At 40.9% G+C, this 24,864-nt stretch overlaps 1 protein-coding gene across 4 annotated transcripts in view; it reads left to right on the top strand.

Annotated features, from left to right (window-relative positions):
• The window catches only part of ARHGAP27 (Rho GTPase activating protein 27), a 69,775-nt gene that overhangs the window by 34,259 nt on the left and 10,652 nt on the right, over positions 1-24,864 (top strand). For all 4 annotated transcript variants that reach the window (XM_073004101.2, XM_073004102.2, XM_073004104.2 and 1 more), the window contains 7 exons: positions 7,558-8,004; positions 13,188-13,382; positions 14,635-14,748; positions 18,920-18,987; positions 21,613-21,700; positions 23,233-23,337; positions 23,869-23,967. In XM_073004101.2, the coding sequence (XP_072860202.2) occupies positions 7,558-8,004; positions 13,188-13,382; positions 14,635-14,748; positions 18,920-18,987; positions 21,613-21,700; positions 23,233-23,337; positions 23,869-23,967 (1,116 nt within the window). The remainder of the gene's footprint in view (positions 1-7,557; positions 8,005-13,187; positions 13,383-14,634; positions 14,749-18,919; positions 18,988-21,612; positions 21,701-23,232; positions 23,338-23,868; positions 23,968-24,864) is intronic.

Below are 24,864 nucleotides of genomic sequence, written 5' to 3'. Positions count from 1 at the left end.
CAGCGGGATGTGAAGATGTCATCCAGGGTTGGTAGCTGGAGCCCGATGATATTCTGGGCAATTTTAATGGTTCTCTGTAGAGTTTTTTTGTCCGCTACAGAGCTACTCCCAAACCATGCCAGAATGCCATAAGTTAGGACACTCTCAGTGGTGCTACGGTAGTAGGACAGAAGTAAATGCTGTGATAAATTTAACTTCCCGAGCATTCTCAGGAAATACAGCCTCTTCTGTGCCTTCTTTATTAGCATGTTGGCATTTATAGTCCATGAGAGGTCCTCTGAGATGTAAGTACCCAGAAATTTAAAACTACCAACTCTCTCCACTTCCTCACCGTTTATGTACAGTGGTAAATGTACATTTCTCTTCATCCTAAAATCAATTATGAGTTCTTTAGTTTTTTTGATGTTAAGTGTGAGATGATTTTCTTTACACCATAGTATCAATCTTTGTACTTCCTTTCTATAAGCAGACTCATTGTTCTTATTTATGAGTCCCACCACTGTCGTATCATCCGCAAATTTAATAATTGCATTGGTGTTATATAGTGGGGTGCAATCATGTGTGTACAGGGAATATCCTTGATTCCTTACAAAAAAAACCCTATTTATTTATTTTATTTTAAATATTTTTATCTGACCTTTCTCCTTAAAAAGGACCTAAAGTGGCTATGGCATTGGCCCCTTAAGATTCACTGTGGTAGTTAGAGGGGACTTCGTGTTCACAGTCTACCAAATAGACTGTAGGCTCTTGATTAAAAAAAACTAGGTTATTGTCCGCATGTCTTCTCTGTGGGTTTCCCAGACACATTATGGCTAGCTCCTACTGAAGACAGGATGCCGGCCTGGCTGAATTCTTGGTCAGATCCTGTAATGCTGTTCTTCCATTCTTTCTGACATTAGAGGTTCAGACAAGGGGACAGAGAGGCTGAAGGCCAATATGCATTTATGGATAACCTGTCAGAGATCATATTACTGTTCCAGAGATAGGATCCAGGGAGATTTCCATGCCTGAAAAAGCAGACTTTCAAATGATGAACGTGCTTATAGACCAAAGATCAATCATAAACAAAACAAAACAAGTCAATTAAGAGCCTTGTGGCTCAATTGTTAAATTGTAGCCAAAACTGTGTTCATGATCCAGGGTTCAATCCCAGGTGACTGGCTCAAGGTTGACTCGGCCTTCCATCCTTCTGAAGTCAGTAAAATGAGTACCCAGCTTATGGAGGTGGGAGAGGAAATGTACAACCTGCATAATTAACTTGTAAACCGCCCAGAGAGTGCTTGAAGCGCTATGGGGCGGTATATAAGCATCACGCTTCACTTTTGCTTTTAAATCTGCAAACTTAATGAGGTGATAAAAGCTCCAGTTTAGACAATCGCATACAACCAGCCTCTTCTAACAAGCTACTGTAGTTTATAATTAAACTTAAATGTGTGATGTGCATGTGGGCAAAAGTTGATCTAGGGATACCTTATTTTAAGGTGGAGAACTTCTGTCCCCTGTTATCAGCTGCAGATCCTGTCTTCTTATTCCAAACCTCTGGTCTCTGGCCAGACCATACTGCTTGTCTGGCCTTGCTCTGGTGATTTGATATCATATTATCCTTTCTGTTCTGTCCTCCCGCTGCAAGGCTGATGAAGGAATACCTGCACAAGTTTAAGAAAGGGGAATTCCAAGAATGTGGATCCTGCTTGGTTTTAATTGCGGCAATGTGAATCTCCTTATCAGTAAAAAGGCTCCATACCAACTAACTTTGCATCTGCTACACGAGTTCTCTTGTTCAGTCCCTTGGTGCTGTAAGTCAGTGGTTCTTAGGTAAAGGTAAAGGTAAAGGTTCCCCTTGACAATTTTTGTCCAGTCGTGTCCGACTTTAGGGGGCGGCGCTCATCCCACTCTTCAAGCCATAGAGCCAGCGTTTGTCCGAAGATAATCTTTCCGTGGTCACATGGCCAGTGTGATTTAGTGCTGTCACTTACAGTAGTGGTTCTTAACCTTGGGTTAATCAGGTATTTTTGAACTGCAACTCCCAGAAACCCCAGCCAGCATAGCTGGTGGTGAAGTCTTCTGGGAGTTTCAGTCCAAAACCACCTGAGTAACCCAAGGTTAAGAACCACTACTGTAAGTGACAGTAGGTCCAAAAATACAATTTCAAGAATCATGAAGTCGGCCACCTTGCTCCCTCTGTGCTCTCTTGGTATAAGTCCTCCGGCAGTCTCTCTTACTTGGTGGTACTTCTTCTCTGGATTGAAGTTGTGCAACCTGTGCTCTATTTTTGTCTTCAGTCTCCATTCGTTGGGAGGCCCAAGAATAAAAACGGACACTTCCCCATTTGGAGTTGGCCCAAATGAATCTGTCTGCAGACATGTTTCTGTTGTGAGCTCGTTCTCTACGTCTGCTGACACTCCAGCAGAACTGTGAGTGTCCTCACATGGACTGCAAATACCTCTCAAAGAGACTCTGTGCCCGAGTCATTGAAACATTGACTGTGCTTTGATGTTCAGCTATGTGCTTTGCTATTCTCTGTTTCTGACCCATCTTTCTCAAGTAGCTTCAATATGACTACTGTTTGAGGCTATCACATTGGCCCTCAGAACCTTTGACTCCCTTCACCCACCCCAAACCAGGTCTTTCTGTTCTTCTAGAAACCATTAGTTCTACTCTAATGTATTTTGTGGGAGTGTGAGGCTGCATAGACAGCCTTCTGTGAGGGGAAACTACAGCTTTTTGGTTTGGACATGGGAGATGTAATGGTTTCTTTGTAATATTAATGTTAACTGTGGAGGTTCAGAGAAAGTGAAAAAATATATATACTGTATTAGGGCTTTGCTGATATGCTGCATCACTTATACAAATAAAAAGAAAACTTGAACATGTTCTTCTGGAATCTACCCACATCCACTGCTGAGTACTGGCTGGTGATGGATTCAATTTGTGGGCAGATTCCAGGAGGAAGTTCTCAAATTTTTCTTAATATTTTTTTCTAAGTGATGCCCTAATACAATGTAAAAAAATTTTTTTTTACTTCCTCTGCCCCTCTGCACATGACTGGAGGTAATGTTTAATTTCCCAATATGGTGAAGTGGCTATCTTCTTAAGCCACTTCATCATTTAGGAAATTCAAAGAGAAAGGAGTTACACCAAACAGGGTCCTTTGAGGTGTGTGTTCCATTTGGATGCAAGGACCACACCAAATGGCACACAAGAGTTTGACGTGACCTCAAGTGGCCCTATTTAGCCTAGTCCAGCCCTCTCCAGTGAGCCCATGGATATCCTTCATTCTAGCCAAGCAAGAAGTTGAACTCAGGGCGATCCAGTCTTACCCCGCATTCTGATGGCTTCACAACAGAACAACTGTGGCATCTGGCCCTTAGGCTATCCTACATTTTAGCTGATACAACAACATTCCTAGGTTCTCTTCCATCTCTTGCACTTTTTAAATGAAGAAAGAGACTGCTTCACTATCAGGTAAAGGCATACATTCTGCTGGATCTGATCTTAGGCATTGCCCTCTTTCCCCCTGCAGATAAATAGTTCATTTGGGATACCATCCTATGATGTTAAGAAATATTAACCTTCTTCTGGTTTTTCCTTTTTGATCCTATTATGGTATGGGAAATATACTAGAAATGGCATGGAACACACATGCAGAAGAAGCAAGTCTTAGGATGCTGGGAGACTACATTTATTGCTTTTAAAATGCCCAATCCATTTCAGCTTGTTATCAGGCCAGAACAGATGTTAGAGATATCCGGTGAGTGGAAGAAGGAAATTCTTAACTGAAGTGAAAGTCTGGGTGTTACAGAAAGAGTTTTTCTCCAAAATTATGCAGGTTAGCTCACTTTGTTCACTTCTGTCTTTATTTCCTCCTCATCACAGCAGTCCTTTGAAATTTCATGTAGAATGACACAGTTACCTGTCTGCCACATTGATTTATTGTTTATTTATTTTATTTTTATACTGCCTATCTGGCTGCCAAGGCTACTCTGGGCTGTTTACAAAAGCAGTAATAAAACAAGAATGAAAAACAAGAATAATTAATAATGATAAAACAAAATATAAGAGCCACTAAGACAAATTACACTAAGAAATGATATAATAAAAGCATAATAAAGCATGATAAAAGCATGGTGGAAGGTTGAATGTTAGTTATTAAATGCACTATTATATCAGAATATTTTAAAATCTGAGAAGTTCTGTCTAAATAACCACATTTTAATGATATTTAAGATACCCAATGAAGGGGCCAGGCAAATTTCAGGCAGGAAACTGTTTCATAGTTGCAGGGCGACCGCCAAGAAGGCCCAATTTTTGGTCATCATTTTTTGGATCTCTCTCAGGGTCAGAACTCTCAATCACCCAGGCTGGGAAGATCTTATAGAACAGACAGATCTAATTCGAAGGAGGCGTTCTGCCAGATATTAAGGTCCTAAACTGTTTAGGGCCTTATAGGTTAACATCATCACCTTGAAGCTGGCACAGAAGCGAAGAGATAACCAGTGCAGGGCAGCCAAGGAAGGGGAAATATGTTGGTGTTGCCTTGTTGCACTCAACAATCCGGCGTCCGATTTCTGGACCCATTGGAGTCTCTGTAACATCCCCCAAGGGCAGCTCCACATAGAGAGCAATAGTCTGATCTCAAGACTAACAGTGCATGAACCAGCGTGGTGAGGGACCTGGTGTCAAGGTAGGGACACAACTGGGCAACCTGCCTTAGATGGAAATAGGCAAAACGGACCACAAATGGTATCTGGGATTCCATTGACAGTGATGGGTCCAGGAGTATGCCCAGCTGTGAATGTCATCCATCGCAGAAAGAGTAACAACCCCAAAAGAGAAGGAAGCACCCAGACCGCAGACACTAGGGGCACCCACCCACAGGATTTCCTTCTTGCCAGAGTTCAGCCTCTGTCTGTTATCCCTCATCCACCCCAGCATGACATCCGTGCTGGGGTGGATGATGTGCTTTTACTTTTACTTACGAGCTATCTCTAACATTGGTTTCAAACTTCCCTACCAATTAACAGTTGCCAGTGAGTTGGTTTGGAGAGTCCCAGTAAAAACATTTGCAGACTTTTTCTTTTAATTGCCTTGAAGATGGATATAGCCAGACTGAAACATGTAAGGCTTTTTCCCGGTACTATTAAACTTTTTTTCACCTCATCCTGAGACATGTCTCTATGAACATATAATTTAAACATAAGATGGATTGATAGCAATGTTTAATGGTACTGTTACAACAAAGGTAAAAGAAGTGTTTTAAAGGAGAGGGAAGAAAAGTGAGGAGCTAAGAAGCAAAGCTTCTTCAATTCAACAATTATTCTTTGCTTTGGATTTCTAATTTTGCTACTCCAGCTCCCAAGAAGATCGAAATCTACTTACATTTTGACCAATGAAGTGAGTTTTAGGATTACAGTCACCTCTCCTTAGATCCTTCACCAAATATTTATTCTAGCTTTACTGTATTTTGTGACTGTCGCTTTTCAGTAGAGATAGTGAGAATCAACCAGAAAAACAGGCCTGAGCAGCTGCTATGTCTATTAAAAGCAGTTTAAGTTGCAGAAATCAGGAAGTGAGGCTGTCCATGGCATTTCAGCAAGTATTTATCTTGTGCCAACCTCTGCACATCAGTCTACTGTTAAAAGACATAGGAACAGGGGTCCAGTGAGGGAAATGGCAGACCTACTTAACTATTATGTTTATTATCAGTTTTCATAATACAAATGGAAAGTGCAATCCTGGAGATTCTGATGGGCTGCAGCTTTCTTGTTCCACTGTCTTTGCTAGCTGGAGATGACGAGGGGTACACCTTGGCAATATCTGCAAGGCCAAGTGTTCGCCACTCCTGATGTAAAGATGAACTACGTACATAAAAGTAGGAAGAGGAAAGCCTTCTGGAACAAAACAAAGCAAGATGAATGGTTTAAGCTCTTCTGAAAACAGTCCTTTGTCTGATCTAAACAAATCCAAGGAGATTGCAAGCGAATTATATACAGTACCGAATAATTGAAAGCAAACTGTATGAGTGGATGTTTGGACTCCCCTGAATGTAACTAGTGTCGGTTATTTGCTTGCAGAACACTAAAATCCAGTGAAAGGGGAGATAACTCCTCTCACTTCTCATTTCAGCACCCCTTCAAAGAACTCCAGGGGGTCTGTTCCTGAGAGCTGGGTGAGATTTTCCAGAGCACCTTTTCAGTCATTTTGGGTTTCGGTGAACATGACATTTGTGGTACTCCCCACCTGTACTATCTCGGTTGTTGACTTGCATCTGAGTACATTTGAAACAAGCAGCCATAAATTGAAAAGTACCAGCAGTTCTGAAATACAATGAATATTTTTGCCATGCACCTCCCATAAGATAGGATTCTCAACCATTTGTCTCTCCCCTCCCCGTTTTGTTCAGTTCCCTCTCTTGACCAACACTGAGGGGCTGTGGCTACCTTTTACTGACCTCTCAGCTTGCCATGGAATGCAAACAAGTGGTTTTTTTCTTCATAATTTCACCTCTATATCAAGAAAGGATCACCTATTAAATTTGACTGTGAGAGAAATTTTCTGTGTGAGAAAATTTGTTTTCTCTGACAGAAAGAAGATAGAAGATCATAAATCAAACGGGTCATGGGAAGCTCTAGATTTAAGAGGCCTCAGGACAAAGGTGAACTCGTGGTAGACCAAAAAATGTTGTTGAAAACCTTTTGAAGTCAAAGTTGTAATGACTTCTTTTGAAGTTTTGATGGAATTGTGATTTTTTTGTCCTCTGAACAATCATCTAAACAGGGCTGATCCTGCAATTAGACAGAGGTAACAGTCTAAAAGGTCCAGAATGGTCACCCTTTGGTCCTGAAGCTAAACTGGTGTTACTCAAGTGCAGTAGATTGCCAACACTGAAGATTCAACTGCTACTCCAGTTGGTTTTGGCATGTGGGAGGCAAAATCTTGTTCCTGCTTCAGACAACAAAATGTTTTAGACAGGCCCAGTTTGTGAAATTTGAGAAAAACCAGTTCACAGAGCAGATTTTATCTGGGTGTGTGTGTGACAGGCTAATGACAGACACAGGTTTTCCCTTAAACTGGTCCTACAGTACACCTATCTAGCTGCCCCCCCCCCCAGAACAAGCATAATAGAACAAGGAAACAAACAAGCCTGTAGATTGTTGTCATCTATTTCAGCTGTTTTGTTGCATTATTAAAATCCTCTTACAAAAAGAATCCCAGTATTGTCTGAGGATCAGCCTGGTGCATGCTGCAAGCCAGAGCAGTGACACAGAGGTTTTAGTAGCAGAAATCTTGAAACATAGGTTTCAATTTAAAAAAAAAAACTCATTTTAAATGAAATCAAGTATTATATGGCATTTTAAAATGGGAGGGGATAAATACATTATTCAAGTTTCTTTACTCAAAAAGCCTCTTCTACCCTATTGCCTTATAAAAGTAGTAGTAACAGCAGCAGCAGTAGTAGTAAGTCTTCAGATAACTGGAGAGCCAACATTTCTTTATCTTGGTATAGAGTATTGTGCAATGATGCATTCAGATGACGCCTCTTTCTTGGTTCTGCAGCAACGCAAGGAAGTAGATGCAGATCCTGTGTATGTGAATCTACAAGAGTTGCAGTTGGAACGGAGTACTACCACTGCCACCAATGCTGAATCCACACTTCAGCCACAGTTCAACAGCCTTCTGACCACCTGGGAGACCCACACAGACGCAGAAAGTGGCCACTTGTTCTATTACAACACAGTGACTGGCCAAACGACCTGGGACTCTCCCTTCGATGGTTCCCTGAATAGCACAAGTCCTACCCAGCCTCAGTCCCCCTTGCTTGCTCCTAGCCCAGCCACACCTGCAGAGTGGGACCAATATCTGGATGAAGCCAGTGGACAAGTATTCTTCTATAATACAGCAACAGGCGAGTCATCGTGGGATGCACCCCAACAGCTGAGTGAAACGCCAGATTCTCCGGAGATGCAGCCGGCGTTTACTTCCTATGGCCCTTTGGATCGGAGGGTAAATGAACAATGGGGGCTCCTTGATTCTAGGGTGGAGGAATAAATTTTGTTGGATGGCCCAACATCCAGTCAATGGCAAGGAAAAAATCTCTTAGCAAGAGAAGAGATGGAGCGATATTTTACTCATTTATCAAGAATATTTATGTCCCATTAGGAGGTACAATGTTATATGATGTTACTGTGTCCCAAAAGGAAAGATCTTGATCAAGAGCTGTTGTATATATTAAAGGCCTGCTTTGCCATGCTCAGATCAATAAGAGTTTTTCCTGTAAGACTAGGTTGTGGATAATAGAGCAGTGCCTTGTCATACTACAGCATGTCTTGACTCCTTACTCAACACTCTCAGTGCTTGTTTTGTAACACATTCTTTGAGAGCTAGAGTCATGACACAGAAAACAGATTAAATGTTTAAAAATGCAGTAAAGAATCAGAGTGTCCAGTCATAAACCTTTGGATATTTGGGATTAGAGGGAAAGGGCTTCCAACATTAAGGTGCCTCAGATAGCCAAATTTTCAATCCTTGGGCTGCATCACTGAAGGCCAGGGATATAGTGTTGCTATACAAACTAAATGTTCCCTATTACAGGCTCTTATGCTCCATAATCAAGTTTGACAGCATCTCTCAGTATGGGCTTTTTAGTTGTGGGATATATTCACTTGGGAATGGCATGACATTAAAATAAATACATACTGTATGTATTGCTTATTTATTTATATTTACGACTGTATGTGTTGCATATGGTTACATCCTGCATGCAAAATCCATATGCAAGATTTAACTTTAAAATGTTACAATTTTTAAAATGCTTGGTTATAGTTTGATGTCTTTCCTGATAATTTATCATGGGGTGGTGATGGTTTAAACCTACAGTCTCCTGGTTCGCTATACCTGCTCTAAGCAATATGTCCTTGGTTTGCAGACATCTGATATACTGTGGTCTCCTGTGGAGGAGCTAGGGAGTAGATTAAGGTCTTCTGGAGTCTGTGCTAGGTCAGTGATTGCCACCTTATATTCTAAGGAGTGGGCCTCAATGTTAGATGTTTGGAAAGCACAGTAAAAATCTTCCTTGGGATATTAATTTATAGCCCTTCCAGGTGGATTTTTGTTCCCCCTCTCTTGTGGGGTGAGAGAGAAAGTAATCTTTAGACAAAGGTGGTGAGCCCATGGCCTTTTAGATATTGACAAATCTTTGCTACCATAATGCTTCACCTCTCCACTGGCCAGGTTGACAAGGGAGTCAGGGGAACTGGAATTCAGTGTCGGGATCTGCAAGATGAGAGGAAGTAGGGCTCTTGCAGATGAAGCCTCAGGGCAGGGATCTTTCTCCTCAACCAGCAAGGAGAAAGGAAAAGAGACACGGGACACTCAGAGTGTGGTTTTCAGGATGGGATCCGGATGAATACAGAACAGCCTGCCGTGAGGCACCTGTTCAGTGGGAGTTCTCCCCTCTCGATCCGGCCTCCCCTCAGTTTATTGTATCCCCTACCTTTGAACAAGTTAATCAATACAGAGGTAACTAATTTCTTGAATACACAACAGAATAACCAGAGTTAGAGACAGCTAATTTCCTTGAATACACAGGCATCAGTAAACAGAGTGGTTGGTAAACAGACAGGCTGGTAACCAGACAGTCAACAGTAAACAGACACAGCTAACTTCAAATACACAGCCAATGTAAACATTCCTCAGGTAGACCCTTTAACTACATTACCCAGAGACAATAGACAGCAGGTTAATGATCATCCTTACTGGAAACTAGTGACTTGCAGTTTTAGCATGAGGCCTGCCATTGTCATAGATATACATTTGCTACTGCCACAGACATATACATTGTAACAGCATAACAGCATAAATTTTCCCCACATCCCAACCGTTTTTTATTTATTTTGTTGAAGACAATGGCTGTTGTCGACTCTTGAATCTTCTGAATCCAGGGGGCTCCGGTGCAGGTATGATAGCAGACAGTCTGGTTCATCTTCAGCAGAGGGTGGCATAGCATGTTCCAGGCCACTGGGAATTAGGGAAGCATTCCAATAGCCAACCCTGCTTCCTTGTTGCACTGAGAGCCAAAACTCTTTACAACCTTAAAACATTGTTCTGATGGAATAAACCTGGAATCTTGGCAAGAGAATTAAATTTACACTGTAGATTAAAGAAAACACAATATTGGATAGCTAAAATTACAATTACAATAATGTTTGCATAACGAGTACATAACAATTTTCAGAAAAACAAACATATTGATCACTAATTATTCAGATATATAAGCACAATATACTGCTAAGAGGCAAAAGCAAAAAACTTTAAGGTATACAGAACTTTTGCATAGAAATATGTGACACAGACAACTTCCCCACTGAAGACACACACACCATGAATTTCTTGTATGATACTTGACTGAAGAGATACATATAGAGCTTGGCAACAGAACAGAAACTTATTTTGAGGGATAAGTAGTAAAGAATGGTGCCTGTATGCATCTGCCTGGCTCTGGGCAAAGCTCTTAAACTGTAGAACTGACTGAATTAAAAAGTTGCCTGCTAGTGCCCTTAAATTACCCCTGGACGGAAAATGTGTTTCTACAGGCAAGCATGTCAGATGTATCAGCATCACAGTGTACAAAATTGTCTACTGTGGGGCCTACTTGTAGGGAATAATATGTTTCTCTGTCTCAGGGATAAACAGATAAAATTTTCATATTACATTAGAACATAATTTTCAAGGAAAACTGTGACATGTAAGAGAATAAACATACAGTGTCTACAACAAAATTAAATTCATATTAGGAAAAACTCAAAGGCTAAAACTGCAGTTAATTCTGAGCATAAAACTAAGAATTGCTTCTCTAAAATTCACTACCCATTATCTTTTAATATCTGGCTAACAGAGGAAACACAAGTCATGCACTCTTATCCTGCAGAAAGAAAAACAAACATTTTTGACAAATTACAGCATTTGGAACAAACATTTTCTTAGGGATGTGACACTTATACTCCTGGAAGGCAGAGACAGGAATGCAGGCTTGTATGAAGTCCCATATGCTCAGTTACCCAGGAAACCCAGCAAAGCAAGATGTGATAGGATTTGTAGTTCTAAGAACATGGAACCTAGAGTATGCAGGACATCATTTGGATCCTTACAAGTGGCTTGAGTATAAACAATGCTTTCTCCAAATTGGAAGGTGATGGGGGAAAACTTTCTGGTTCGCCTCCTCCCACCCCAATATGCAGCATTAGTCTCTCTACTGGCCAGGTGGGAGGCATTCTTTGGTGATCTATATAACTGCCATGTCCGGCTGAGTAGGATTTTTCACTCAAACAGGATTAGCACATGGAAAAAGCAGTTCAAAACAAGCTTCATGTTGGTGTGTAACAGTTACCCCCCTTAGATTCTCTTCCTTCTCCCCTTCCTTATATGATCCATCAAATGTTTTTAAAGCTGCTTTTGTACCTCAGTCTATGATATCAAAGAAATCTGGGCCTGGGTCCCAATTCGCTGGGACATAATGCAACTTTGGCTGAACCGGCGGAGATACTGAGGTAGCTGCTGATTCTTTCAGACCAGCAAGGAAGGGAGTCAGGCATGCAGTTTGATTTGCTGATTGGAATGCGTTTATAGATACTTCTGCTGCTTGAGTTAGAGCTGTGGTTGTGAAGCTTTGCTGAACAGCAGTAGCAAATGCAGCTCCTCCCATAAACATTAGAGGACCATCAGGGGATGCACCAGCATTAATTTCTGTTTGCTTAAATGCTCTATCTTGAAGGCAAATGAGTCCTTCTGCTGGTGGAAAGGAATCTTTTGTCAAGGCCTTGCAGTCATTAAACCATGGGGCAGATAAAGAGTCCATCCCATTGTCCTGGTTACTGCTTTGCAGTTTGCGGATGCCTTGAGATGGGGGCAGTTCACAACTAGCAGAAACAGCTGGCACATCTCTCTGTGCTTCTGCTGCTCCCTCAATGACAGGAGGGGCAGAAATGTCACCAGTTTCTGCACAAGCACCTGTTGTATCCATTGAAGGATGGTTATCAATCTCAGTTGCCTGAGGGACGGCAGAACTGGGAGGCAACTGAGTTTTCCAGGAGGTGTTCTCATGCTGCTCCAGGCAAGCCAAAGAGGCTGAAGGGAGCGGAGGCAGAATTTGAGGGAGTTCTTTGATTAGATTAGCCTCGAATTCTGGATCGGAAAGGATGTTACGTGTGTCTTGAAGGCAAGTACACACTAGAAATTGCTCCTGAAGATGTGATAAAGAAGTTCCCATGTTTCTAAAAGTGTAGGTGTCTTACTTGACAAATTCCACTCACCCGAGGGATCCTTGCGGATGATTGACGCGTCTTGGGGCCTGTGCCAGGCGAGATGAGTGCGAATTGTCGAAAGTTGACCTCAGTCCTACTCATCGGGATCCAGAGGATGCATGCGCGCGCTGTAGCCCTTCCATACCGGGCGTGATGAGTAGGTGGTCTTCAAGAGTGGACCTCAGAGAGGTGAATTACCTCAGAGAGGGCACCATTTTGTCGGGATCTGCAAGATGAGAGGAAGTAGGGCTCTTGCAGATGAAGCCTCAGGGCAGGGATCTTTCTCCTCAACCAGCAAGGAGAAAGGAAAAGAGACACGGGACACTCAGAGTGTGGTTTTCAGGATGGGATCCGGATGAATACAGAACAGCCTGCCGTGAGGCACCTGTTCAGTGGGAGTTCTCCCCTCTCGATCCGGCCTCCCCTCAGTTTATTGTATCCCCTACCTTTGAACAAGTTAATCAATACAGAGGTAACTAATTTCTTGAATACACAACAGAATAACCAGAGTTAGAGACAGCTAATTTCCTTGAATACACAGGCATCAGTAAACAGAGTGGTTGGTAAACAGACAGGCTGGTAACCAGACAGTCAACAGTAAACAGACACAGCTAACTTCAAATACACAGCCAATGTAAACATTCCTCAGGTAGACCCTTTAACTACATTACCCAGAGACAATAGACAGCAGGTTAATGATCATCCTTACTGGAAACTAGTGACTTGCAGTTTTAGCATGAGGCCTGCCATTGTCATAGATATACATTTGCTACTGCCACAGACATATACATTGTAACAGCATAACAGCATAAATTTTCCCCACAATTCAGCAATACCTGTAGAGTGAAAAGTCTTCAGTTCTGCTTCAAGGAAATCAATTTTTTTCAGCCCCCAACGCCAGAAACTGACTACCCCAACCTTTCTCCTGATGAACTTGAACACTACCCAGAAGAGGATTACTCTCCAATTGGCTCTTACAAGCAGCTGGACTATCCTGGGGTTCCCTCAGCCTACCAAGACTGGGCCTCTTATGGCAGCCAGGAGGGGATGGTGTTCGATGACAACCATTACCTATCAAATACGGTAAGAAGAATTAGGAAAATCTGTGGATTGGCAAGGCACCACCCAGGAATAACTTTGCCACTTACCCATGGGGAAGAGTAAAATACTCTGGTGGTAGAGACAGGGCCATTTGCACCTACTTGCATTGTTTAACCATTTCAGTTTTCTGCACAAAGTATCAAAATGGCTGTTGTCTTTCTCTTCTCACTGTGTGAAGCAGTAAGTGATTACAGTACTTCAGGGTTTAATTGGATGAGAAATCTGGTTTTGCTCATGAAGTCGTGAGTGTGTGAGGACCAGCCTACATGTAGCTATATTCCCCCAAGCAGTTATTAGGTATTGCTTTTTATTCAGTGAATAGCATGTGTGAATACACTCTGGGTGGCTTGGGGTTTGAATGCAATATTCTTTCCTCTGCATTGATGGAAGATAGGCTTATAGAAACATTGTCACATGGAAGTCTCTGGCCCTGTGGCTCAGGGGAAACTGAATCTCTTTGACAAGATTTTTTTTTAAAAAGCCTAGAGCAAAATTAATTCATTGCTGAAACTAGATTGTAGCCCTTTGTGGAATTTTTCGTTTCTTTCAAAAATCTTTGTTTGTTTGTTTGTTTGTTTGTTTGTTTGTTTGTTTGTTTGTTTGTACTACCGAATCTGGTTGATGTTACAATGAGGATAGTGGGACAAATGATTTAACCTTTTGCAATCCCATTTGCTTTAATTTTTTTTTATTACACAGATGCCAGATGGGTGAATATTGTCAGCATCTGATTTGGCCCTGGTGGAGAACTCTTTGCAGTGAGAGAGGACACCCAGAGGCAGTGCTGACCTATAGAACTGTCTCCCTACCTCACCCAAATTAGAATGTATTTGGGGGTGGGACTGCAGCTCCTACCCCCAGAGTGTGGAAATTGTAGTTCCACAGATGTGAAGTACACCATTTTGACTGATGCTAGAATAAAACATAATCCTTTCTTCCAGCATTAACAGAACCACTTGTTGCCCCCAAAACTTCCTTTGCTGTCCAGATTGCAACACTCATTTCTCCTATCTAGGTTTCAGATTTTCAAAAAATGGTGTTTAGGGCGTAAAGAAGAGGTGGGGTGAGGTGGAAGTAACATTTCCTGGATTCTGTAGGCACAATTCCCTATCTTTGTGCCAGAATCTTTCAGTGATGGAAGGCTCTGGGATACCCAGAGGCCACGTGGAAGGCATCTGGAGGACAGCAGGCTTCATCATTCCCATCCCTGTGCTAATAAAATGATGTTGTGCAGGTGAATGCATCCAGACATCACCACAGCACCAGCAGTGGCTCCAGTTTGGATAGCAGTCCTTTTGGAAACTGGTCACCCAATCCATTGGCTTTCCCAGGTTCAAAGGAAGAGCAGGTAAGCTAAAACTTTGGTTACACTGGACTGAAAGATGAAATTTGAAGTTGAAGTTCTATATCCCATCAAGAAAAGGAGAAGAAGCAGGCATTCTGGCCCCATGGACATAAAGCGACAGACTTGTTCACTGGAAGGTGGGAGGTCAAGAAGGCAAATAACTGATCACTCTTTATTTATTTATTTATTTATTTATTTATTTATTTATTTATTTATTTATTTATTTATTTATTTATTTATTTATTTATTTATTTATTTATTTATTTATTTATTTATTTATTTATATCCCGCCCTTCTATACAATGTCTGCTCAAGGCGGCTTACAATAAAACATATCATAAAACAGTTAAAACAATTCGAGTCAATGATATTAGTATTGTATTTGTGAAGGCTTTCACGGCCGGGATCTAATGGTTGTTGTGGGTTTTTCGGGCTTCTTGTCCGTGTTCTGAAAGTGGTTCTTCCTAACGTTTCGCCAGTCTCTGTGGCCGGCATCTTCAGAGGACAGCAAACTAACAGCAAACGCTAGGAAGAACCACTTTCAGAACACGGCCAAGAAGCCCGAAAAACCCACAACAACGGTATTAGTATTGTTCAAGATGGGCAATGTGAGGAAAAAGCTAAGGTAAAAAGTAAAAGTTAAGGAGGGAAGGCCTGCCTAAAGAGCCAAGTCTTTAATTGGCTCTTAAAAACACCCAGTGAGGGTGCCAGGCAAATCTCTGACGGCAAGCTGTTCCAAAGTCAAGGGGCCACTGCCGAGAAGGCCCAGTTTCTTGTTCTTTCTTTCTGGGGCTCCCTTGGTGTTAGGCCCCTCAGTCATCTTTCCTGGCTATAGCGAGTGACTCGAGTAGATCTAGGTAGGAGAAGGCTTTCCGCTAGGTACTTGCAGTCATAGCTCCTATTCCTTCCATTCCCTCTCTTCTCTTGATGATATGTAGCAGCAAACAAAACAATATATTTAGCTGCTCCCTCTAATGCTGAAACAAGTCTGCCATAGCATGTGGTTTTCCTGCCTTCTGTGTCATGCACTGAATTGTGTTTCCTTTTGTGATTTGTCAACTGAAAGGTACGTAAGAGCATAGTTTGCAAGTCTTATTGCTGAGTAACTCATCTCTGAACAAAATCCATCACTGGAAGAGAAACACAAGAAATTCAATTCTTCTGTCTTAATCATAAGGAATACGTATTTCGCTTAATCTCTAGTTCTACCCTGAGAGGCTACACATCATATCTAAGGAGTGTAGACTTGGCTCATGGGGGGGGTCCCCTACTTTCATCACCACCACCACCACCACCACCACCACCACCATTATTATTATTATTATTATTATTATTATTATTATTATTATTATTATTATTATTATTATTATTATTATCATCATCATCATCATCATCATCATCATCATCATCATCATCATCATCATCATCATCATCATTATCATTATCATCATCATCCTCGTCGTCGTCATCTTCTCTTTGTTCTTTTTCTTCTCCTTCTCTTCCTCTTCTTCATGTTAATGCTGGTGTTGCTCTATCAGTGTATGTAGTACTTCATTCTGTAACAAGCAAAAGGCAAATCCTTATCCTGAAGAACCCCATTTTACTTATCTCCCTCTAAATGTAGACTGCCAGATATCATAGCAGAGAGAAAACAAACTGAATCAACTGTAAAGCAGACGAATGTGCACAAAGGCAATTAGTTAACCATGTGGGTTCACTTTATTTTAGGAGGTTGAGGATGAGAAAGATAACCTGAAAGATTGTCTGGGTTGGATGTAGTGGACTGCAACCACCATTGTAGCCAACCAGCATGGCCACTAGCTATGTTGTCTGAGACTGGTGGAAGTTGTAGTCAAATGCATCTGGAATAAGGAAGGGAATATTGTTTTTAGGAGACCATTTCTTTATTCATAGCAGAACATTGCAAAATTTTAAAAAATGACATATATAAAATATAGGTATAATTAAAACAAATTAAAATGTTAAGATAATTAGACTATTTTGGACCAGAAATGAGCTGCTTCAATAGCATTATCTCAGCCATTTGCTAAATCTTGTTTAGTGCACATGGTGGGGCATAAATTGCATTCACATAAGTACTGCATTAATTGAATTTCTCCACAGTCACAGAAAATTTGTCCTGTATTCAAGTAGCCCCATTTTACTTTATTCTTTGATTTTCCTACTTTGCTTCGAAGTTGGGAGATGAATATTTCAGAGTTGTCTATCTCTCCACCTAATTCCAGGGAAGTTGTCTTGACTCTAAACCAGTCCTTGGGCAAACTGGGCTGGATGAGGGCAAACAAACTGAAACTTAATCCAGAAAAAATAGAGGTGCTCCCAGCTAGTCGGAAGGCAGATGATGGAATAGGGATACTACCTGTGCTGGATGGGTTTACACTCCCCCTGAAAACTCAGGTCCACAGCTTGGGTGTACTCCTGGATTCATCCCTAAGCTTGGGTGCCCAGGTCTGGGCGGTGGCTAGGAGTGCATTTGCACAGCTAAAGCTGGTGTGCCAGCTGCGCCCGTTCCTTGAGATGTTGGATCTGGCTATAGTGCCTTAGTTACATCCCGTTTGGATTACTGTTAACACGCTCTATGTGGGGCTACTTTTGAAAACAGTTCAGAAACTTCAGCTGGTGCAAAACTCTGCAGCCAGACAACTGACTGGGGTCAGCTACAGGGAGCATATAACCCACCTGTTACAAGAACTGCACTGGCTACCAGTCCGTTTCCGGGCCCAAATCAAAGTGCTAGTCATTACCTGTAAAGCCCTATATAGCTTGGGTCCAGGCTACCTGAAGCACCGTACAGTATCTCCCTATATGCGCCTTCTCGGCCTTTAAGATCAGCAGAGGAGGCCCTCTTCTCAGTCCCATTGCCAGCACAAGCACAGCTGATGGGGACATGGGAGAGGGCCTTCTTGGTGGCAGCTCCCAGGCTATGGAACACTCTCCCACAGGAGATCCCTGTTCTCTTTCCAAACAAACTAAAGACCCATTTCTTCAGGCAGACTATAATTACAACTGAATCCCTGAACCCCATTTTAGGAAATACTGTAATTTAAATCCTTTCCATGTTTTAATGTTTTAATCTTTTAATTTAATTTTTAAATCATATATTGTTTAATTTATCTTTTAATATTTAACTTATTGTGCTTTTTAATTGTGTGAATGTTAATGTTGTGAGCCACTTTGGGTCCCTTATTAGAAGTAATGCGGCATAGTAGTAGTAGTAGTAGTAGTAGATGATGATGATGATGATGATGATGATGATGATGATGATGATGATGATGATGATGATGACGACGACGACGATAACAACAATAATAATATGCTGTTAATGTATATCTATCTTTAATAAAAATTAAAATCTGAAAAAATAAAGATGAGATGCCTCTTTGTAAAAAGAACTGGCAACCTTAATTTAGCACCAATATAGTTGAACACATATAGATTCAAATCTATACTTTTAAGAGTTAAGTATTCAAAGCCCTTGGCCTAGATGCTGGCATCTGTCCATTCAGGTTCCTCCCAGATATTTTTTTAAAATCTCAAATTCTTTCTATTTTGAATATAAAGAAATATTAAAATATTGGAGCGTCTCCCTCAAAGAACGGCCCATGCCGGCTCTTCCCTTCTGGCCTAGCTGCTACGAGTGCCTACAGCAAAGGAGACCTGGAAGATAGTAACTATGAACCGGTCCTTCTCAGTGGTGGCTCCATCTTTGCAGAATTCATTTCCATCAGAGGTTCACCAGATCACCTCATTCCAGGCCTTTTGCAAGCTAGTTATGGCAAAGCTCTTTAAAGAAGCCTTTAATATTATTCTTCCCCTACAGCAGTCCCTCTGTTGACCCTCATTTGTTTTATCTGCCTCAGGTGTCACTGTATGCTTTACTGTTGCCATATTTTTATTTTTGTTATTTGTATTCAAATTTAATGTTATCATTTGCTGGTTGAGATGTGGTCAGGATATTTTAAATATGTTGTATACTGACTTGGGGCAGTAATTCCACACTGAATAAAAATTAAACAAAAATTATTCTCAAACAAAATTCTCATTTATTCCTACTCAGCAAGTAGGTTCTGTTGGGAATAAGGCACTTGGAATATAACTCTTGTGGGATATCTTACAGGTTTAAAGTAAATTACAACCTTCTTTTCCTTCTCAGTTAAAAACTCTTGAAAAGGCTGGGCTGCTTCATCGGACAAAAATTGCTGATAAAGGAAAACGTTTGAGGTGGGTATGGCTTTCTAGGATGTCTTCAGAATGCCCTCCATTCCTTCCTCACAGTTCTGTGTACAAGACTTTGAAAACTTAATTAAAATGTGATAGATGAAAAGAAATAAAAGCAAAAGACCCACACACCTTTAAGGAACACAAGATGGTTAAGGCTACATGACAAATCAATCAGAAATGTGTCATCTGGATTGCATATACTAATTTTAAAAATACCAACAATTAATTTATAAAGCATTATTGATTGTCCCCAATTTATTGATGTGGGGTGGGTTAAAAAACAGTTGAATAAATGAACTAATAGTTGTGGCTATTAGTATAGAAATGAATGTTCAGTGTAGAGAACAAATGTTAGTGGCAGGTGACAGAGTCCTACATCGATCTTGCTGGCTAAATGTGGGCAGTTGTGCTGAATCTATGGCTTTTGAACCCTCTCTGTGATCAAGGTGAAAAGAGAGCATGAACTAGAGATGGAAAATACTAAGGTTTTTTTTTTTTTTTGGTTTAGCATTCCAGAAATGTTGACACTGTTGGGAAAAATCACATCTCAAAGTGACATATAATTGTTTTTTCTAAAGGAGTTTGATTTGGGGGTGGAAAGAATTGTGATACTGTTCACCATTGTGGCTGTTTCATATGTGTATTATCAATGTAATGCGCATTCTGTGATTCTGCGTGTGACTGTATGGCATGTATGCTCTTTGTTCTGGCTTGTGAGGTAAGTGCCAGGTGGGTGAAAGTCTCCAGTGATTCTGTTGTTGATGTGCGCTGTCAAGTTGCTTCCCACTTATGACAACTTCAATGGGTTTTTGGGGTTTTTTTGCATATATGAGATGTCCAGGGAGTGGTTACCATTGCCACACATAGCCCTGTGAATGGGGATTCAAACCCCTGTGTCTCATTCTAGTTCATACTTGAATCCACTGCACCACACTGGCTGCCAAACATAAAGAAAAGACTTTTATTTTTCCTTACAAAAAATAAATAAAAACAATCCTGAGCTCCTCCATCGTATAGTGAAACTGGACCCCATAACTGTAAAAGTAATGAAAAAGTTGCAGTTGCACTATAGAAGTAGTGGAGTTATCCCTGATTCAGTTACAGTAGTAGATGGTTAAAATCCTTGATAAATTGCAACAGCTTAATTTGCATTAAGCCTGGAAAATTTATGCCAGAGGAAACAACTCAGTTGAATTAAAATTACTTGGTTGATGGGGTTGAGCAAGTGGTTTATCACATTTGCAAATGAAGCCAAGCTAGGAAGAACACCTACTGCCTGATACTTCAGAAGAAAGAATCAGGGTTCAAAGTGCCTGTAATGGACTAGAGAATGGGGCCAAAACAAGCAAAATACGTTTTAGCTAGTATAAATGTAATTCTAAGATTCCAAATAGCTGACTTTGGTTGCTTCTCCTCTTTCTTCCACAACTAGTCGTTATATTTCTAACATCTGTATAAACTTACAGTTCCTGCCACTAATTTAGGATTGCCACCAAATAACTGTATTCGAGTATTTTCCTGTGTTTTCTTCCCATCTTTCTAAAGCTCCATAAAATTGCTGTAAAAAAATGTTCCTTCCATTCTTTGTCCAGCTGACTGTAGAAATGCAGTGTTTCCACAGTACTAAAGGAACCCCTCCCCTTATAGACAGAACTTTTTGTCTCTTCATCCTGTGTATGCGATTCAAGTTTAGCATTGTGTTGCTTCTGCAAAACTTTTCCTCATCCTCTCCTCTTAACCCGCTCCTTGATGCTTCTGACTTCTCCTTTTAGCTGATTTGGACTGTTCCCTTGGAACTGACCTCAATTTAGATTGCTGATTATGTCTTCATTGCATCTTGCAACTAAATACAGTGGTGCCCCGCATAGCGACGTTAATCCGTTCCAGGATTAACGTCGCTATCCAGATTTGTCGCTATGCAGGGGGGGGGGAACCCATAGGAACACATTAAACTCTGTTTAATGCGTTCCTATTGGGGAAAAACTCACCGCTATGTGGGGAATCCTCCATCCAGCTGCCATTTTCGCTGCCCGGTAAGCGAGGGCAGGGCGCGAAAACACTGTGGGCAGCCATTATGTGGGTGTGGCAGCCATTTTGGAACCGCCAATCAGCTGTTCTTAAAACATCGCAATGCAATAATCGGTAAGTGAAACGCTTACCTATCATCGCAATGCGATGTTTAGCCACCTAAAACATCGCAATGCGATCGTATTAGCGATTGCAAAACACGTGTCGCTATGCAGATTCGTCGTTAAACGGTGCGCTCGTTAAGTGAGGCACCACTGTAGCTTGGCCTCAGGTAGTATGTTGTGCCTTCTCCATCATCAAGATTTTTGACCATACAGACTGGTATACAGCATGATAGCCTTCTTCAAGGAAAGGAAGTGTGTAAATGCAGTCTACCTAGCAGAAAATAGATAGCTGAAGAATTGTGTGCCTTGTGTGCTGCTTGGAAAAGTTACTATTTTGGTGTATAACTCCCAGAGTCCCCCCCCCCAATTCTGAGAAATGTCACCCAGAAAGCAACTCGTCCAAGTTCTGGAAAGGGATTTTGGATTACTTAAAGTTTGTCAGCAGGCTAAAGGATCTGTGAGTAAAGTAGCTTTTCTCTTTATTGTCCTGTAGGAAGAACTGGAGTTCCTCATGGACGGTCTTAGAAGGAGGTGTCTTGACATTTTTTAAGGACTCAAAACATTCAGCTCCTGGTAGTGTGGTAAGTCTCCAGTTGTAGCTGGCCATCCAGACAGAGGAACCTCTCAGCTAAAATTTTGAGGGTGGGAAGGTCATCACATAGGGTCAGAATAAGCCAGAGGGCTACTCCTCACCCACCCATAAGCTGCCACCTCTGCTTTCCATTGTGTTTCGCCCTGACCATAAAACTTGCTTTGCCGCAATAACCAATTTTCCTTGACATCACATGTTGCTGAGTTCAGTCATGACATTAATTTATTAATACCTAAATTCTTTATGTAAGGTGGCCTGTGGGTATGGATGTGTTCTCTTCTATCTTTCTGAAGTTTTGGGGACATGCTCTGTTCTTGGTAGGAAAGGACCATTTTTGCTCTAGCAATGACTTTCTCTACAGTGGTTCACGAAGTGTGGGAGATCACCACAGGCCCACTTCCTCTAGGTGCCTCATGTTGCTCTTCCACCTTCACTTCATTGTCCATGATAAAGAAAGCTGTCATTGGAACAGCAGTTAAAATATAATAGCCTCTCTAATCACTTGACATAAAGAAGATCAGCAATGAGTAAGACTGACCAGATACTACACATCTTTATATTTCAAAATGTAAGTAATTTTGTTTTAGTTTTTAATGTGTTATTTTTGATCTCATCTCCATCAGAGGTATGTTTAATTGGGAAGCAGGCAACATCTTAAGGTTTGAAAACAAGGTTTGGTAATGGATATGGGCACCAATGCATGCAAAATCAACTAGCCAGAGGTATAGAACCAATGGTAAATGTAAAATAATGTCTCTCTGTATATAATTTGTTGAAGAAATTGGTGGGAATTCTTCCTGCATTGAAGCTGGGAGCAGTCACACAACATGAACCAGAGCTTGGGAAATTACTTTTTAGAAATCATTGGTTACAATGGTGCGGCTAAAAATATTGTAAATAAATAAATAAATAAATTATCATTCTGAGTGCCCTACCACAAGTAATCATTTAGTATTACAGAATCCTATTGATTAGTTACAGTAGTATAAGTGCAGTGGCATAAATTGCAGCAGGAAATGTCTGCAAGGTAACAATTTGCTACTTGTATCCCTCATTCTTTGCCAGTTGTGTAACTAATGGCAATGTACATTGTAGTTTATGCAGTTGCACCTAGGTTTCTGGCCAAAGGGTGCTTCATTTTCATCACAATGTAATACTTAATGGCTAGAGTTCTGCTGGATATTTATTTCAGCATAACTGTGGATAGCACTGTGGGAAATTGCTGCTAATTAATGGGTTGTCACTTGCACACCTCGTCAAGTGCCAAATTACATGACCGGTGTGCAACTAGGAATATGGATGGCAACTTGATAGTTAACAGTAATTTACCACTGCAATTTACACTGTTAAATCTTTTACTAGCCTAAATGTTCAGGAGGATTCTGGCCAGTGTAATGTAGATATGCACTCACTGGGAAATTGAATGATTTAGCATAAATAAATTATTTATAGAGCATTATTTCCAAGCTGTCATCTGCACTTAGCATTGCCTCTGTCTTTTCTTGTTCATTTCACCTTTAGAAACATCCTTCCGTGTTGAGTAGCCCAGAGTACACTGTGGATCTTCATGGAGCAACACTTTTGTGGGCTGCCAAGGACAAATCAAGCAAAAAGAATGTCTTAGAGGTAAAGAGTAGTCACCTTCTTTAACAACATGTTTGGGGATTTGTATAGCAGCTGATGATTACAGCATTCAGAGAAGAAGACATACAGTAGCACTCAAGCACAAGCTCCTCGCCAGAGTATATCTGCTAGATGCAGCTTTTTCTTTCTTTCTGCAAAGATGCACTGGAAAATGTATCTCATGCCGCCTTGTAGAAAAGGGAAGGAACTAAAGTTCATGGTAGAGCTTGTACTTTGTATGTAAAGGGATGATTAAAAGAGAGTGCATTCAAATAGGCATAGAGTGTTTTCTTCTTCTGCATCTGGTTTAAGGAACAGTGCAGGGGAACACACTGAAGATTATATAGCTGGGCTACATATTGATTTGAAGCCTTGCATCTTTGACTTCTGGAAATTTTGGAGTATTGTAACATCATACATAATCATTGGAGGTTCTTTTGAATTGTACTGAATTTGTGGGTATTATTTAGACCTTGTGAGTGGTGAAGAGGATCTTCTCTTCAGGTGTTTCATAAAACATTTCCTTTGTCCCAGCTGAAGACACAGGATGGCTCTGAATATCTGATCCAGCATGATTCAGAGACCATCATCAGCACGTGGCAGAAGGCAATCGCGAACAGCATTAGCAAACTGGTAAGAGGGTAGGGATGTCGGTAAGATGCTGACACACTTTCACCAGAGGATACCTGAGATAACCTGGCACCTGCTTCTATGGGACATAAAGAAAGAAGCAAGGGCTTCCTGGGGAAAAGGAAGTATGTATGTTACATATTTATATTTATTATTTATAGTATAGCCTTTGTAGAAAAGGTTGTACAAGCTAATAGTGAATACCAGAAGGCTGATAGACATGCTGACATTGAGCACATCCAAAGAGCTGTGCATGATGTATGTGATTCCTAGTTATAGTCATCTGGAAGGAAGGAATTATAACTTTGAAACTGGCCAGTTCTACTAACACTATAGCTATTCATCAAGTTTCTTATGAAACGTATTATTAGAAAGAATATTTTCCATGGGAAAGCAAAATAGTAGGGGGAAGATCCATTCCAGGGAAGTCACACTAAATAAATGTACAGTTGGTTTAAGTATGAGGGTTTTGTTTTATTTTGTTCTGTCCTTTGGGGTTTCAAGGTGACAAAATGTGATGGGTCAACCTTGAATATGAATTCTGCCAAACAGAATTTTTAAAAAAATCCACAGCCTTGATCAGCATCTTATAGACATTACAGATCTTATCTTTGAATTTTGCAGAATTATTATGATTAGTATATATGTATGCAAACACCTTTGCAATCTTCCCCTTGTTTTAGTCTTCACACAAGCGCAGTGAAGCAAACCATTCAATAAAGAATTTTGTTCTCTCAGATCTTTAAAAATTGATTTTGGGGGGACTACAACTCCCAGAATCCCACAGTTGGTATGGTCAGTGGAGTAGGCTGGCTGGGGCATTCTAGGAGTTGTAGTCTAAAAAAATTTGTTTTTTTCCCAGCTTTAGTTTGCTACCAAGAAAACTGACAAAGAATTGGT

The sequence above is a fragment of the Pogona vitticeps genome, chromosome 6 (assembly GCF_051106095.1).
Source record: "Pogona vitticeps strain Pit_001003342236 chromosome 6, PviZW2.1, whole genome shotgun sequence".
Lineage (NCBI taxonomy): Eukaryota > Metazoa > Chordata > Lepidosauria > Squamata > Agamidae > Pogona > Pogona vitticeps.
Note: the sequence above shows the minus strand (reverse complement) of the source record. Positions and strands in the feature narration are given on the sequence as shown.